Source organism: Dipteris shenzhenensis, chromosome 29, assembly GCF_047967505.1.
Source record: "Dipteris shenzhenensis isolate YYH24624 ecotype China chromosome 29, Dip_SZ_1.0, whole genome shotgun sequence".
NCBI lineage: Eukaryota > Viridiplantae > Streptophyta > Polypodiopsida > Gleicheniales > Dipteridaceae > Dipteris > Dipteris shenzhenensis.
Genome location: NC_141624.1, coordinates 16,860,592 through 16,875,073, shown reverse-complemented (window position 1 = coordinate 16,875,073; position 14,482 = coordinate 16,860,592). Strand labels below are relative to the sequence as shown.

At 44.8% G+C, this 14,482-nt stretch overlaps 1 protein-coding gene across 2 annotated transcripts in view; it reads left to right on the top strand.

The window, feature by feature from the left end:
- Positions 1-14,482, top strand: part of LOC147882504 (mitochondrial-processing peptidase subunit alpha-like) — a 57,942-nt gene that overhangs the window by 18,110 nt on the left and 25,350 nt on the right. For both annotated transcript variants that reach the window (XM_087400602.1, XM_087400601.1), the window contains exons 2-6: positions 1,008-1,241; positions 1,400-1,696; positions 1,785-1,952; positions 13,401-13,568; positions 13,716-13,796. In XM_087400602.1, the coding sequence (XP_087256728.1) occupies positions 1,008-1,241; positions 1,400-1,696; positions 1,785-1,952; positions 13,401-13,568; positions 13,716-13,796 (948 nt within the window). The remainder of the gene's footprint in view (positions 1-1,007; positions 1,242-1,399; positions 1,697-1,784; positions 1,953-13,400; positions 13,569-13,715; positions 13,797-14,482) is intronic.

Genomic DNA, 14,482 nt, shown 5'->3' with positions numbered 1-14,482 from the left:
CCTATGGGAGAAAAGGCAGTGGTATCTCCCTTGGATCTCATAATACCTAGCGCATTGCAGCAGGACATGCTCCTCAATCTCCACCTTGTGTGTATCACAAAGGGTGGAAAGCCTTAGGTCTCTGGTTGTTGTGTGGCTGCAATCTTGTGACGTGCCTCAATTTGGAATCTATGAGATGAGGTCCTGAGCTGGCCCATGGTGATCCGTACTGCAAGAGACAGATGGATATGTAAGTATTTCACTACCTGAATGAAGTTGTCCTCCCTCAGGTGGAGGAAATAATCCCTGTGAAAGTCCATGTTGGCCCCATGTGGCTGCACAGGAGATATCCTTGTCCTATGGAAGTATACCTGCTATAGGTCATCCAAGATGATCTGTTGAGTCTCCTGCTGTGTCGCTGGAAAGGGGTGTCTAGTGAGTACTGATATGGCAATAAAGGATCCATAGACGTGTCCTGCAATTGAAACCATTTGGAGGCTTGTGTATACTATCACTGCTCATCTCCGTCCACAAGCAAGCTGCATAGATGATGAGAGGGCTGTCTCTGACGGCCTGCATCTGTCCAGCCAAAATGCCTGACCCATCCTAGATAGTTGATGAGCTGAATGAGGCATCTGCTGTGTGGTGTACATCTCTTCCCCTGAATCATATGAGATAACATCATGGCCCATAGCCTCTCAAAATCAATCCACTCATTCTCTCTGCATTCTACTTTAAGGCCGCTGGTTCAATGAGAGAATCAAAGAGAAGTGATTTTGTGCTCGCATGCTGGAAGTGTGCCTGAAAACACTAAGAGGGAGGAGGGCAGCCAAAGGCTGTGTGAAGGAGAGATACAGAGCAAGGGGGCTAAGGGAAAATTAATGTTTGTATGAAGGGGATCAGTGTGCACAGGAGCAATTATCTATTGCAAACAGTTCTGTACAGCTGTTTTCTTCATGCATGCAACAAAATCTTGTAGACAGTATTGATTGAAGCAATTTATTTATAAGTTTTCTTGGCATGTGCAGCTTATTTTCTCTAAGCGACGAGGCATGTGCACATGTGTTGACTCTCTTACCTTGCAAGACCCTCCTTGCAGCAGCTTACCATCTTCGTCAAAAGAAAATCTCAACATCCCATCCTTGCGTGATCCTTTGCCAGGGATTAAGCAACTTGTTTCTCTACCAGACTTTACAAGGCCAGTTGAAACAAAGTTAACTACACTTCCCAATGGTCTGAGGATTGCTTCAGAAGATTCCTTGGTAATAATTCCCTTGTAACCACCTTTGAAATAAATACTCCTTGCTTTTACTTATCTTCATGTATATATTCGTACATTCTTTAGAAAGAATCCAGAGTGACTACCTTTGGTGTTGCAAATCTAGTGACGGTAATTGCTGGCGTGTTAAACATTTTACAGGGCCCCTCTATAAGTGTTGGATTTTTAATCGACTCTGGCTGTATACATGAAAGCCCGGACAGCTATGGGGCCACTCACTTGCTAGAAAAAATGGCATTCAAGAGCACGAGGAACCGCACACATTGCCAGCTTGTGCAGGAATTGGAAGCAGTTGGGGCACATGTTTCAGTTTCATCAAGTCGTGATCAGATGGCTTATACAGGGAATGCGATCAAGACATATATGCCTCAAATCGTTGAATTACTGATTGACAGTGTGCGTAATTCTATTTTCAATGATTGCGAGGTCAATGAAGAGGTAATGGAGTTTGACAGAGTTTTCTATAGGTTAAATTTGACGTTATTTGTCTCAGGGAAGGTGATTTCTGCTGATATGTATGTTACAGTTGTTGAAAATTCAAACAGAACTGGGAGAGTATAAGAAGAACCCACAATTTCTACTGGCAGAAGCTCTGCATTCAGTAGGATATTCTGGCGACTACTCCAAGAGTTTTGTGGCTTCTGAGACCTGCTTAGCTACCCTGAACGGCAAATCCTTACAGGATTATGTGAATGTGAGTAGTGCTCCTGCAAACCCATGTCTATTTTTGCATACAATCTTCTTTTCTTGGGTTTTGCTAAGTGCCGTATTGTGTTCTTTTCCTTATGGTGCTGTGGGCACTGACAATGTAGGCAGGGATGTGTTAGGATGCATACCATGCTATGCATGGACATGCAAGTCTCTCTTATGATTTTGTCCCAGTTGCTGCACTGGTTTATGCTAGCTCTTACAACTCCTAATGGCTGTTGTCTAATCATTTCCTTCAGAGGTTTTGTTAGGGAGCACCCTGAAGTGATGAAGATATGCTACTATGCAACAATAATGTAAGGTGTCCATTTGTTAGCCCTCCTCTTTTGACTGACCTTTTTCATGGATGTCTGTAAGCACATTTCTGTTTCTTCCTCAAGCCTGACTGACATCTTCACTTCGTTGTACTTCTCTTTTCATACCTTTGCCGCTCTCAATTTTACTCACCAACACAACTTACCAGTAACCAGTTGCAATGTTGAACACCTCATACAAGGTGATTGCCAAAGCCCTCTCCCTACATATTTGGGACATTTGCACTAAAGTCGTAGATCGAGAGCAATGTGTCTTTGTAAAGAACAGAGATATTTGTGAAAATATTTCAAGTATTAGCCTTGCAATGGATTATGCTGGGAAGTCTAGTAAAAAATGCCTGCTATATAGATTGGATCTAGATAAAGTGTATGATCGTATACGGTGGGACTACATAGTGATGGTCCTAGAGAAACTTGGTTTTGGTTCGAAATTCTACAGAATGATCTCTACCCTATTTGGGAATTCATCAGCAATGCTTTGTGTGAATGGGGTATTGTGGGAGCCTTTGATTTGACGTGGTCTATTAGGCAAGGATGCCTGATTGCCCCATTATTGTTCACAATAGGGTCTGTGCCCCTTATAAGATTGTTGAAGAAAAGAGTTTTGGAAGGTGCTTTGCATGGGCTAACTCTCCCAATTGGAGAACAACTAGTTTGCCAATTGTTTGCTGATGATTTGATGGCTCTCAGTTAGGAGGAGAAAGAGTCAGTGGAGGCTTTGCGGCTGTCTCATTAGTATGCCAGGCATCTAGTTCTGTGTGTAGCTAGTTGAAGTCCTTTGGACTGAGACTGGCAAGAGATGCCCCCTCAAAATGGTTGAGTGAGCTACCAGTTAAATGGATTGGAGCTGGGGAAGTAGTAAGGTACATGGGGGCTCCCATTAGGTTGACATTTCTCTAAAATAGCTTTCCAGTGGTTCAAAGAAAAAATCAAATCTAACTTAAGATACTAGCACTGTCTCTGCTTAGGTTGGAATGCGAGTGTACTAATTGTGAAGCACATTTTGTTTATAGCAGTCACATACGTTGCTACAATGTGGAACTTTAAGGGTAAGTACTAGAATGAGGTGGAGAGGCTTTTTGGGCATTTCTTTGGGCAAAAGTTGAGGGGAAGAAATGGATATATTATATTGCATGGGATGCCTTGAAAACTCCAAAACAGGATGGAGGATTTTGGTTGCTAAATATAGCCTGCAAGAACTCTTCCCTGGTTGGGAAACGGCTCCCACTTGCTCATGCATATGCTCCCCTGCTCTATCACTCTACTCCACTCCTTTTGACACTTTCCCATGTGATTTTGTAACCCTTGCAACTCCTCACCCTCCGCGTTTATGCACAGATCTATTTTTAAAACACATACTTGGACTCTTCATTTGTCTCACTTTTCTTTCCCTTTGCCTTGTGCTCTTTTTTTCACCTTTTCCCTGTGTCCCCCTGGTGCTATTCATTTTTTTCAGCAGGGAGCACCCTTCCCTTGAGACCACAAGCTTTAGACCAGCTTAACACAAGGACAACTAGCAAGCTTCAGAGATTGACTACCGCGGCTCCCTGTTCAGCCCGCTGCCCTTCCCTGCCATAGCTCCTCCCCTCTTCCGCCCTCTCTCGTGCCTTCACCCCCGCCCCTTCTCCTCCTCGCGCCCTCTTTTTCCTACTCCGCCCTGCTCGCACCCTCTTCCCGCTCATCACGCCTCCCCACCCTGCTCCCCCCTCCCCCCCCGCCTGCCCGCCCCCTCCCCATCCGCTGTTTTCTGGCCGCCAAGGGTGGGTGCGCCACCTTGGTGGTTTTTGGAGCCCGGGGCTGCTGTGCGGCTATCCTAACCAGCCCACAGCTCCCTTGCAAGGCTGCGCCCCCTTGGAGACCCCCTTTTTTCACAGCTTTTGCCTCTGGAGGTACCCGGTGGGCAAGTCGACAGCCCCCCTAGGCTCTGAAGGGCCTGGTTTTCTTTTTGGAGAAAAGGTAGTCTGGTTTCCGAGGGCTCTAAGGCCTTGTTTGCTGTCTTTTTGCACAGCACCCTTGAATCCCCCAGTCGTTAAGGTTCTCCTTTCCCCAGCTGACAAGCAATATGTGAAGCAAGCGGTTCAATCTTTACAGGAGAAGGTAGTAGTGGGCAGGATAGTTGGCCTCACACCCACAAGGCGACAGTTGAGAGACTGGATCTAGGCGAGCCTAGCACTAGAAGGCGACCACATTTAGGAGGTCACCATCTACGGGAGAGGGGTTTTCCTAATCCAGCTGCGCTCCCTCGACACCGCCTCGACACTTGTGGAGCAGAGTCCCATTCTTCTTGGCCCTCACCTGGTCTTCCTCTTCGCTTGGTATCATGGCTTTATAGTGGACGACACACCATGTTCCTCGTTTCCCAGTGACGCTTCGCTTTGTAGGCCATCCCATGGGCTGCGCATTGGTGCCTCCTATTCCGTGGTATGTGCCTTGTAGGCCTAGATATAGGCAGTTAGGACACATGGTGCATTTAGTACATATACCAGTTAGTACACGAGGCACTATAGGACACCTTGTCCTAGGGTTTCATTATATTGGGTGTGCTTTGTACTAGTTCATTCATTCCTGCAATTCATTACAGCAGTACAGTTTTGCTCCATTGCTTTCCTTTGCTTGCCCTAGTCTACAATGGTATCAGAGCAGGTTAGGGTCACACTCCTCAGCCATTTCCAGCTGCCTGGAGTCCTCTACAGCTCATTGGCGGCCCTTTCCTTGCTGGTCAACAGTCCATTTGCAGGCTCAGCTGCACGTGTGGTCACCCGAGGCTATTTGGAGGAGTTTCGTCGTCGACAAACACCTCTCTCGTGCTCTTGCTGCATAGGCGACCACTCCAAAGCTGCATTTCGGCTGTTTTCTGCCCTGTTCTAGCATTTCAAAGCATTTGTAGCAGCCGCCTTGCTGTTCGAATGCCTACAGGAGCTCTAAACCAGCTGACCTGCATATATTCAGCCTGCTGCTGCAATTCGAGGTGCCCTAGGTCAGCCGCCTTGCTGTCCTCTACATGTTTTCCTCCATGACCTTGAACTGTTTTGACAAACGAGTCTTGATACCTTTTGTGTGTCAGTACCTGCATCGGAATTACCCCCAATAAGTAACACAAGTTGCTTTCGAAAAGAAATATAGCACTTGTCTCGATAGGCATCCCTCCAAAGCTCAAAACACTCCTGGACTGGATAAGCTCTTGAGACCTTTTGGGTGCCAGTACTTGAATTGGAATTTCCCCCATTAAGAAAGATAAGTCTCTCTTGGAAGGAGATTTTAAGCTAAAAATTACTTGTTTGGTTGTGGGAGGAGTACTCTTTATTCGATTGAGTGCATCATGGAGTCAGTAGGCTGCAAAGGGTTTGCAAAGCAGCTGGAATTGTGTCTTGGGGGCATGCCTGTAGAGAACGTACCAGATGTATCAAATTATGGGGTCGAGGGGGTGTACGATAGTCAGATTTCTGCACAGATGATACATGATACACTAAACCTCACCTCAAATTGTGTGGATGTTACAAATGAGAGTCTTGAAAGCTAGTTTTATCAGCCTAGCTGTTGGGGATATGATGGTGTACAATAGCCAGGTTGCTGCATGGGATTGGACATTGAACCTCTTACCACCAGATGTGTGCTGTTGTAGATTGGAGACTCTTTGAAGTTCTTTGTTGCATGTAGTGGCGAAGTGGAGGCTGCTTGGGGAAAGGACCTCAAGAGCGGACTTTGATACCTATGGGGGGTATAATAGCTTGGGTAGTATGGAAAGTGTAGGCCATCTACTCCTGGATCTAGTGAAGCCCTATGGGCCATGGTATGTGCCTTGTAGGCATAGTTATAGGCACTTAGTTTTTTTTTGTGCCTTTTATGCTACATAGGACATTTAGTCCTATGTGACACCTAGGACACTTAGTCCTAGAGTCTACCTACAAGTACTATGTACTTTTCATTTCATTCAGTCTAGTTGACGTGACGGCTGATATCCATCGACTCTTGAACCTTGTGCTTGCTCTCTTGTTTATCGATCCTTCAGTGGTATCAGAGCCAGCCTTACACTTGTGTTCCAGCTCTCCTTAGCCTCCCTCGAGTCCTCCATTGCTCATTGGGAGTTTGCTGCCCTGCTGGTCGTCACATTTCCAGCCTGTTCGAGGTTCTTCAGCTGCTGTCCAAGGCTTATAGAGCTTTTTTGTCGCCATAACTTACCTCACTTCTGCTTTCCAGCTCCGGCGACTGCTTCTAGGTTCTGCTGCAGCATTTTCGAGGTCTCCTATAGCACCCGTGGCCATCTGTCGCCATTTTTTGTGCTGCAGATCACTTCAAACAGATCTCAAATCTACTTGCGCCTCCATCTGTACAGTCCGTATGACTGTATGGACGCCTGTCCTGGTACTTCGATAGTGGTGCTTCCAAGCATGTCACATCTTGCAGACAGTTGTTTCATTCTTTAGCTGATGCACCTCGAGGGGGGATTGTTACATGTGCTAATAATGCTTCATATGCTGTAAAAGGAGTTGGAGATGTGCAGCTCACATCCATTTCAAGCCATCGTGTCACTCTGACAAATGCTCTGTTTGTGCCTAGAATTGAAGTCAACTTGATTTCAATTTCAGCAATTGCCACTTCAGATTTCAGAGTTATTTTTGATGGCTACAGATCCCTAGTTTATGATCTTCGTGATGACAATGCCATAGTTCTCACTGGCACTTTGCAAAAGGGGCTTTATCACCTTGATCATCACTCAGCTGCACTTTCTATTGAAGCATTGGCTATTTCAGATTACAGCTTGCTGAAACTCATCTTTGGCATGAGAGAATGGGCCATCTCAATTATAGAGCTCTTGCAAAGCTACATTCACAGCAGATGGCAAATGATGTACCTCAAACTCACACAGTTTCCAAACATGTGTGTGAGGGTTGTCTTTTGGGTAAGATGCATCGATTTCCTTTTCAAAAGAATTGTCCAAAACTCTCACAAAGGAAATTGCAGCTAGTGCACAGTGATGTCTGTGGCCCAATGAGGACAAATGCCATTGGGGGGTACAAGTATTTCATGACTCTCATTGATGATTTCACAAGATATTGCTGGATATATCCTTTAAAAGCCAAATCTGAAGTTTTCTTATGCTTTCAGAGATGGCTGAATATCGTTGAGAATGAATTAGGATGCAAGCTTGTCACCCTCAACACAGATAGGGGGGGGGAGTATATGTCAAAGGAGTTTGATGCGTTTTTGTTTTGTCTTCACGGGGCATTGTTCACTCATGCAGTACTCCTTACACTCCTCAGCATAATCCTATTCCTGAAAGGAAGAACAGGTCCACTATGGAGATGGCCAGATGCATGCTTAAGGCCAAGTCCTTGCCCAATAAATTTTGGCTTGATGCAGTGATGTGTGCCAACTATGTGCTGAATAGATCACTACAAGGGCATTGAAGACTGTTACACCTTATGAAGCATGGAAAGGCAGGAAGCCTTCACTTTCACACATGAGAGTTTTTGGGTCTCTTGCATATGTTCATGTACCATCTCAGTTGAGACATAAGCTTGATGACAAGGCAATCAAATGCATATTTATTGGTTACAGCCAGGAGAGCAGAGGGTATCGGTTATAGCAACCAAATACTGGGAAGATTATTGTCAGTAGAGATGCAATCTTTGCTGAACATTCGGGTTCTCCTCTTGTGGACTGCAAAGCTAAGCCAGAAGTTGACATGTTTGATGCCTTTGACTCTTGGTTACCTCTGCCTTCCTTAGAGGGGGACTTTGACCAGCAACATGAGCCTCCTGCAGGCCCTCCAACAAGCAATGATCAGCCATTACCCCATGCTGATTTGCAGGTTTCTCTTCCAACACAAAATGATTCCACTATTCATGATGAAGTGATTGAAGAAAGAGCTGTCAATAAACAGCAAAGGCAAGTTCCCAGATGGCTTCTTAATATATTGAGGGACAGCAAACAAGATCAACCTTTTGCTGCTTGGACAAGATCAGGGAATCGACAGATGCATGGTCATTTTCTTGAGTTTGCACTCCTTGCTACAGCTTGCAATGAAGAGCCTTTGTGCCGTAAGGATGCTTTTGACAGCAAAGAGTGGATGGATGCAATGAGAGGTGAGTTACAATCCATTGCCAAAAATGACACATGGGAATCAGTAGATCTCCCTTCCGGCAAGCATGCCATTGGTACCCGGTGGGTCTACAAATTAAAAAGGAAATCTGATGGCAGTATATGTAGGCCATCCTCTAGTGGTTCTAGTGATGTCCTATAGGCCATGGTATGAGCCTTGTAGGCATAAATAAAGACACTTATAGTGTTAGTGTCTTTTAGGCCACATAGGACACTTAGTCCTAGGTCTAGGTAGTTGTACCTTGTACTCCTTTGTTTTTGATTATCCAACTTTGACGTGACGGCTAAGGCGTTTATCATCGACTCTTTTGCTACCTGCACTCTCTCTCTCCTAAGCGATCCTACAGTGGTATCAGAGCCCAGGTTTGCTTCTTGTGCCTCTTGTTTGTATTGTCCGTATAGTCACGTACGGATATCGTACGTTTCTTGCAGCTGCCCGTACATATGTCGTAATTGAGTCTGTATGTGTGTCGTCGTACAAATTTGTACCTCCGTCGTACGTCCGTACTTGCACTCCGTACAAATCTGTACATGCACTACGTTCATACCTGCACTCAGTATTGTGCCGTACTGTACTTCATTGCGTTGTGTTCCATACTAGAGCCACCGTACTTGCGTTGCCGTAGAGATCAGTACCTGCATTGTCGTACTGTTCGTATTGCACTATGTACATCTTCTGTACTTGCATGTGGGAGTCTCTGTACAACTGCAGTACTTCAGATCTCCGTACAACCGTACAGTTGTACACCGTACACGTACAGTTGTACACTGTACATCGTACGGTGTACTTGATTTGGTGCTTGAGCTGTCCGTACAGCTAGTACTTCTCTCGAGATCTCCGTACAGGTGTTGCATGTACAAAGTCACATTCAGGACATTGATTGGAGAACATTGATTCACATTTGCAGGACATTCAGTCAAATTTTCAGACATTGAGTCTTTTCTGCAAGACATTGAGTCAGATTCGCATACATTGGGTCACATTTGCAAAATTTCAGCAAAATTTGGGACTTGAGTCTTTTTTGCAAGACATTGAGTCAGATTCGCATACATTGGGTCACATTTGCAAAATTTCCGCAAAATTTGGGGCTTTTCTGTATTTGCCCTCTCTCTGGCCTATTTGCCCTCAATAACTTTTGCCAGATTTGCTGTTTTTGTAGTGAACATTGCCTGCCACAGTCACATTTGGGTCAGATCTGCATTTGCCCTTTGATTTGGGTCAAAAATTTGCAGATATTTGCTGTCATTTTTGGACAGCCAGCTTTTTGCAGTGATAGCCTTGAGGCTTTTGGGTTTTCAGGTCTTTTTCAGGGTATCACATTTGCTATGGCTGGGAACAATTAAGATTTATTTGGAGTTCTTCGTGAAGATGATAAGTTGGATGGCACCAACTATCCGATGTGGTCTTATCTCATGAAACATATTCTAGTTGCAAAGAATTTGTGGAATGTTGTTTCTGGGGCTGATCTGAGGCCAGCCAATGCTACAGTGGTTGCCTCTATTGCTGGTCCCCTTGCAGGGGGTACTCCTCCTGATGCCTCTTCCTCTAGCACTCTTGCTGCTGCTCTTCCAACTCAAGAACAGTCAAGATGGGATGGAAGAATTCACAGCTTGTCAGTACCACATTGAATGGACTGCCAGATACATACCATTATTATTTGGGCATTCAGTTTGCTCATGTTGAGGGGGGTATCATGGTGTCTCAGTCCAAGTATATTGGACAGCTCCTTGATCGTTTTCAGTTAGAGGATTGCAAGCCAATCTCTACTCCAGTGGACCCTGGCTTCAAATTCTCAGCTCATGATGGGAGCCCACCATGTGATATCACTCTTTATCAGCAGGCTGTTGGATGCCTTATTTATTTATGTCACACGAGACCTGACTTGCAGTATGCAGTATCTCAGCTCAGCAGATTCATGCACATGCCTAGTTCACAGCATTGGCAGGTAGTGAAGAGAGTCTTCAGATATCTTAGAGGCATCGGGATTTAGCCCTCTTCTATGGTGATCGGGGTTCACTTACCATGCATGCTTACACGGATAGTGATTGGGCAAGATGTTCCGACACCAAAGTGTCACATACTGGCAATTGTTTTTTGCTTGGCAATTCATGTATCTCTTGGCTCAGCAAGAAGCAACCAACAGTTGCCACATCTAGCTGTGAGGCTGAGTACAGGGCAGCTTTCACCGCTACAGTAGAGTGTGTTTGGCTTCGACAGTTACTTACAGATCTTGGTATTCGCTAGACATCCTTCACTATTGTCTACACTGACAGCCAGAGTGCTTTTGCCATTATGTTCGGGAGCGGTTGTCAGCAGGAGACATAGAGTTGTCCTATCTTCCCATAGAGGACAACATAGTAGATATGTTTACAAAGGCACTTCCTCGTCCCAAGTTCGAAGTCTTTCGACATGCTTTACACTTGGTTCCCTTTGTTACATGATTTGACATCCCTTGTACATTCATAGGTGGCTATATCCTTTTGGATGAACATGTGCCATCACGACCAGAAAATACCAGGTATTCTGAGACGTTTCCAGAGTACTTCAGCCCATCCCATGGAGGGGGGTTTGTAGGCCATCCTCTGGTGGTTCTAGTGATGCCCTATAGGCCATGGTAGAGCCTGGTAGGCATAAATAAAGACACTTATAGTGTTAGTGTCTTTAAGGCCACATAGGACACTTAGTCCTATGTGACACCTAGGACACTTAGTCCTAGGTCTAGGTACTTATACCTTGTACTCTATTTTTGATTATCCAACTTTGACGTGACGGCTAAGGCGTTTATCATCGACTCTTTTGCCACCTGCACTCTCTCTCTCCTAAGCGATCCTACAGTATAGATCGACACAAAGCCCGTCTTGTTGCAAAAGGGTATGCCCAACAACAAGGCATTGACTTTGAAGTGACCTTTGCTCCCACATCCAGGATTACTACTATTCGATGTGTCATTGCCATTGCAGCCCATCACCATTGGCAAGTGCACCAGCTTGACATCAAGACTGCTTTTCTTCATGGGGATCTGCAGGAAGAAGTTTATGTGACACAACCTCCTGACTTTGAGGTTGTTAGTTCTGAAAACAAGGTATGCTGGCTTAGAAAAGCCCTTTATGGTTTCAAGCAGGCACCCAAGGCATGGTATGCCAAAATTCATGCACACTTACTATCCCTTGGTTTTCAGAATAGTCCCATAGAGCCCACTCTTTATGTCCATGGGAGTGGATCTGATTTTTTAGTGCTGATTTTATATGTGGATGATATGCTGATCACGGGCCCAGATACTCAGCATATTGCAGCTTTCAAGGCTGATTTGCAGCAGATTTTTGACATGTCAGACATGGGACAGTTACACTATTATTTGGGCATTCAGTTTGCTCATGTTGAGGGGGGTATCATGATGTCACAGTCCAAGTATATTGGACAGCTCCTTGATCGTTTTCAGTTCGAGGATTGCAAGCCAATCTCTACTCCAATGGACCGTGGCTTCAAATTTTCAGCTCATGATGGGAGCCCACCATGTGATATCACTCTTTATCAGCAGGCTGTTGGATGTCTCATTTACTTATGTCACACATGACCTGACTTACAATATGCAGTATCTTGGCTCAGCAGGTTCATGCACATGCCCAGTTCACAGCATTGGCAGGCAGTGAAGAGAGTCTTCAGATATCTCAGAGGCACTCAGGATTCAGCCCTCTTCTATGTTGATCAGGGTTCACTTACCATGCATGCTTACACGGATAGTGATTGGGCAAGTTGTTCCGACACCAGAGTGTCACATATTGGCAATTGTTTTTGCCTTGGCAGTTCATGTATCTCTTGGCTTAGCAAGAAGCAACCAACAATTGCCACATCTAGCTGTAAGGATAAGTACAGGGCAGCCTTCACTGCTACAGTAGAGTGTGTCTGGCTTCGACAGTTACTTACAGATCTTCATAGGTGGCTATATCCTATTGGATGAACATGTGCCACCATGATCAGAAAATACCAGGTATTCTAAGACATTTTCAGAATACTTCAGCCCATACTAAGGAGGGGGGTTTGTAGGCTATCTACTCCCGGATCTAGTGATGCCCTATGGGCCATGGTATGTGCCTTGTAGGCATAGTTATAGCCACTTAGTGTTTTTTGTGCCTTTTATGCCACATAGGACATTTAGTCCTATGTGACACCTAGGACATTGTCCTAGGAACTACCTACAAGTACTATGTACTTTTCATTTCATTCAGTCTAGTTGACGTGATGGCTGATATCCATCGACTCTTGAATCTTGTGCTCGCTCTCTTGTTTATTGATCCTTCAGAAAGGGGAAGATATAGTAATCTGCATGGAGGGAGAAGAGTTAGGAGTGTGTTCAAAAGTGATTGAATGTGTTGTTCGATCATAAGGTTTCACCATATGTAGCATCCCACGATAGGAAGTACATCAGATGGCATGAAATTCACTTGTCGCAAAAACTTTTAAGACTACTAGCTCTAGCCTATCCTCACAAGTGGAAATTTGGGTAGATATGTTTTTATTTGATTACATTTGTAAATTACCCTCGCATAAGTATGAATATGACCTTTTCATATACATATCTGCCATGGAGTGGTGGTTGTGAACGTGAGCAACAGAATTCAAGTATCCTGGTTACTTTGCCATCCTGCATGCATCATGTATGACGATTTTTATAGAGTCACTAAATTCAAATTTGATCTTTACTGCACTATTCCGCATGCATCATGTATGGCAATTTTCCTTGGAGATCTCACTTGTCTTCTCATAGGGACTTTTTTGGGATGAAAGAATGTACATGGTCAAGAGGCCCTTGCATTCAATGGTTACACATGATGGAAAACACTGATCTGCATATCTATGGAAAACACTGATCTGAAAGATATGCATTGCCAATATGTCTGCAGTATGGAGAAATAAGAACATTGTTGATGGACGGACTTCTTCACCTATTGTACAATTGTGGAAGAACGATAATCAACTTGGGCCTAATTTAGCTTCTTGTTTGTTGTGTGTTATTTAGAGGAATTTTACTGCCCCCCGCATGGTTTTGACTGCGTCTGGGGTTGATCACCATGATTTTGTTGCCGTTGTAGAACCACTTCTTTCAGACCTCCCAAACATCCCTCTTCTTTGCCCTCCTAAAGTTGACTATGTGGGTGGAGATTGGCGAAAGCAAGCAGATTCACCTGTAAGTTGTTTTACTTCCTTTGAGTCTCTCATTGATTCTCTTGTTTTGTAGAAAGGAAGTAATCAAGTTTTTTTCTTTTGGAACAAATGCAGTTCTTGGTCTGTATGCTGTATCACTAAAATTTCACCTCTTTGCTAATGTTGCAAGTGTACCCATTTTGCGCTGGCATTTGCAGTCCCTGGTGGTTGGCGGAATGAAAAACTTGCAAATTCTCTGACTGTTCTGAAGGTAAGGCTTCTTAAATGGTGGCCTTTCTCTCCTCCCCTCCCTCTCTCCTCTTCACTCCCCTGCTGTCCCTCTCCCTTCTCTCCCTTGCTGCCATCCCTCTCCCCCCTTTTGGCTCTCCCCTTCTTCAGCCTCCCTCCTCCTTCAACCTATCTGCTACTTCTTATGACTTGCTCTCTCTCCTCTCTCCCTCCTTCCTTCACCCTCTCCCTTCAGGTGTGCCCCCGTTTTTTTGGGTGTCTTTTGGGCATCAGGAAAGCGGACGGAGTTTTTTTTTGTGTGTTTGAGTCGGCCTTCCCCACCTCGATTGACGAATCCACTTTCGAAGAGCCAGTTATCGGCATCCCTATTGAGAGATCTTTCTCTCTATCAGCTCCATCTAGGTGTTTCAGGTGGTTCCTTGAACATTCTTTTTCTTCATGAACACAAACTGGATGTCAGAGATTGCTCCAAGTCAAGTAAGCTGCTTTCAGGCCGGACTTTTTGGCTTTCTGCCTTGGGAACCAGAGGAGGTATATGCATATTAGTTTCAGATTCTATTCTTCCTCTGGTCATTGGACACGGTACCATCACCCCCTCTAGGGCCCAGTGGGTTTTACTTTTGATTGACGAACGTAAGGTTGGTTTCCTCAACCTCTACGCTCCGAATAACAGAGGGGACCATGTTCTGTTTTGAAAAGAGTTGCTCT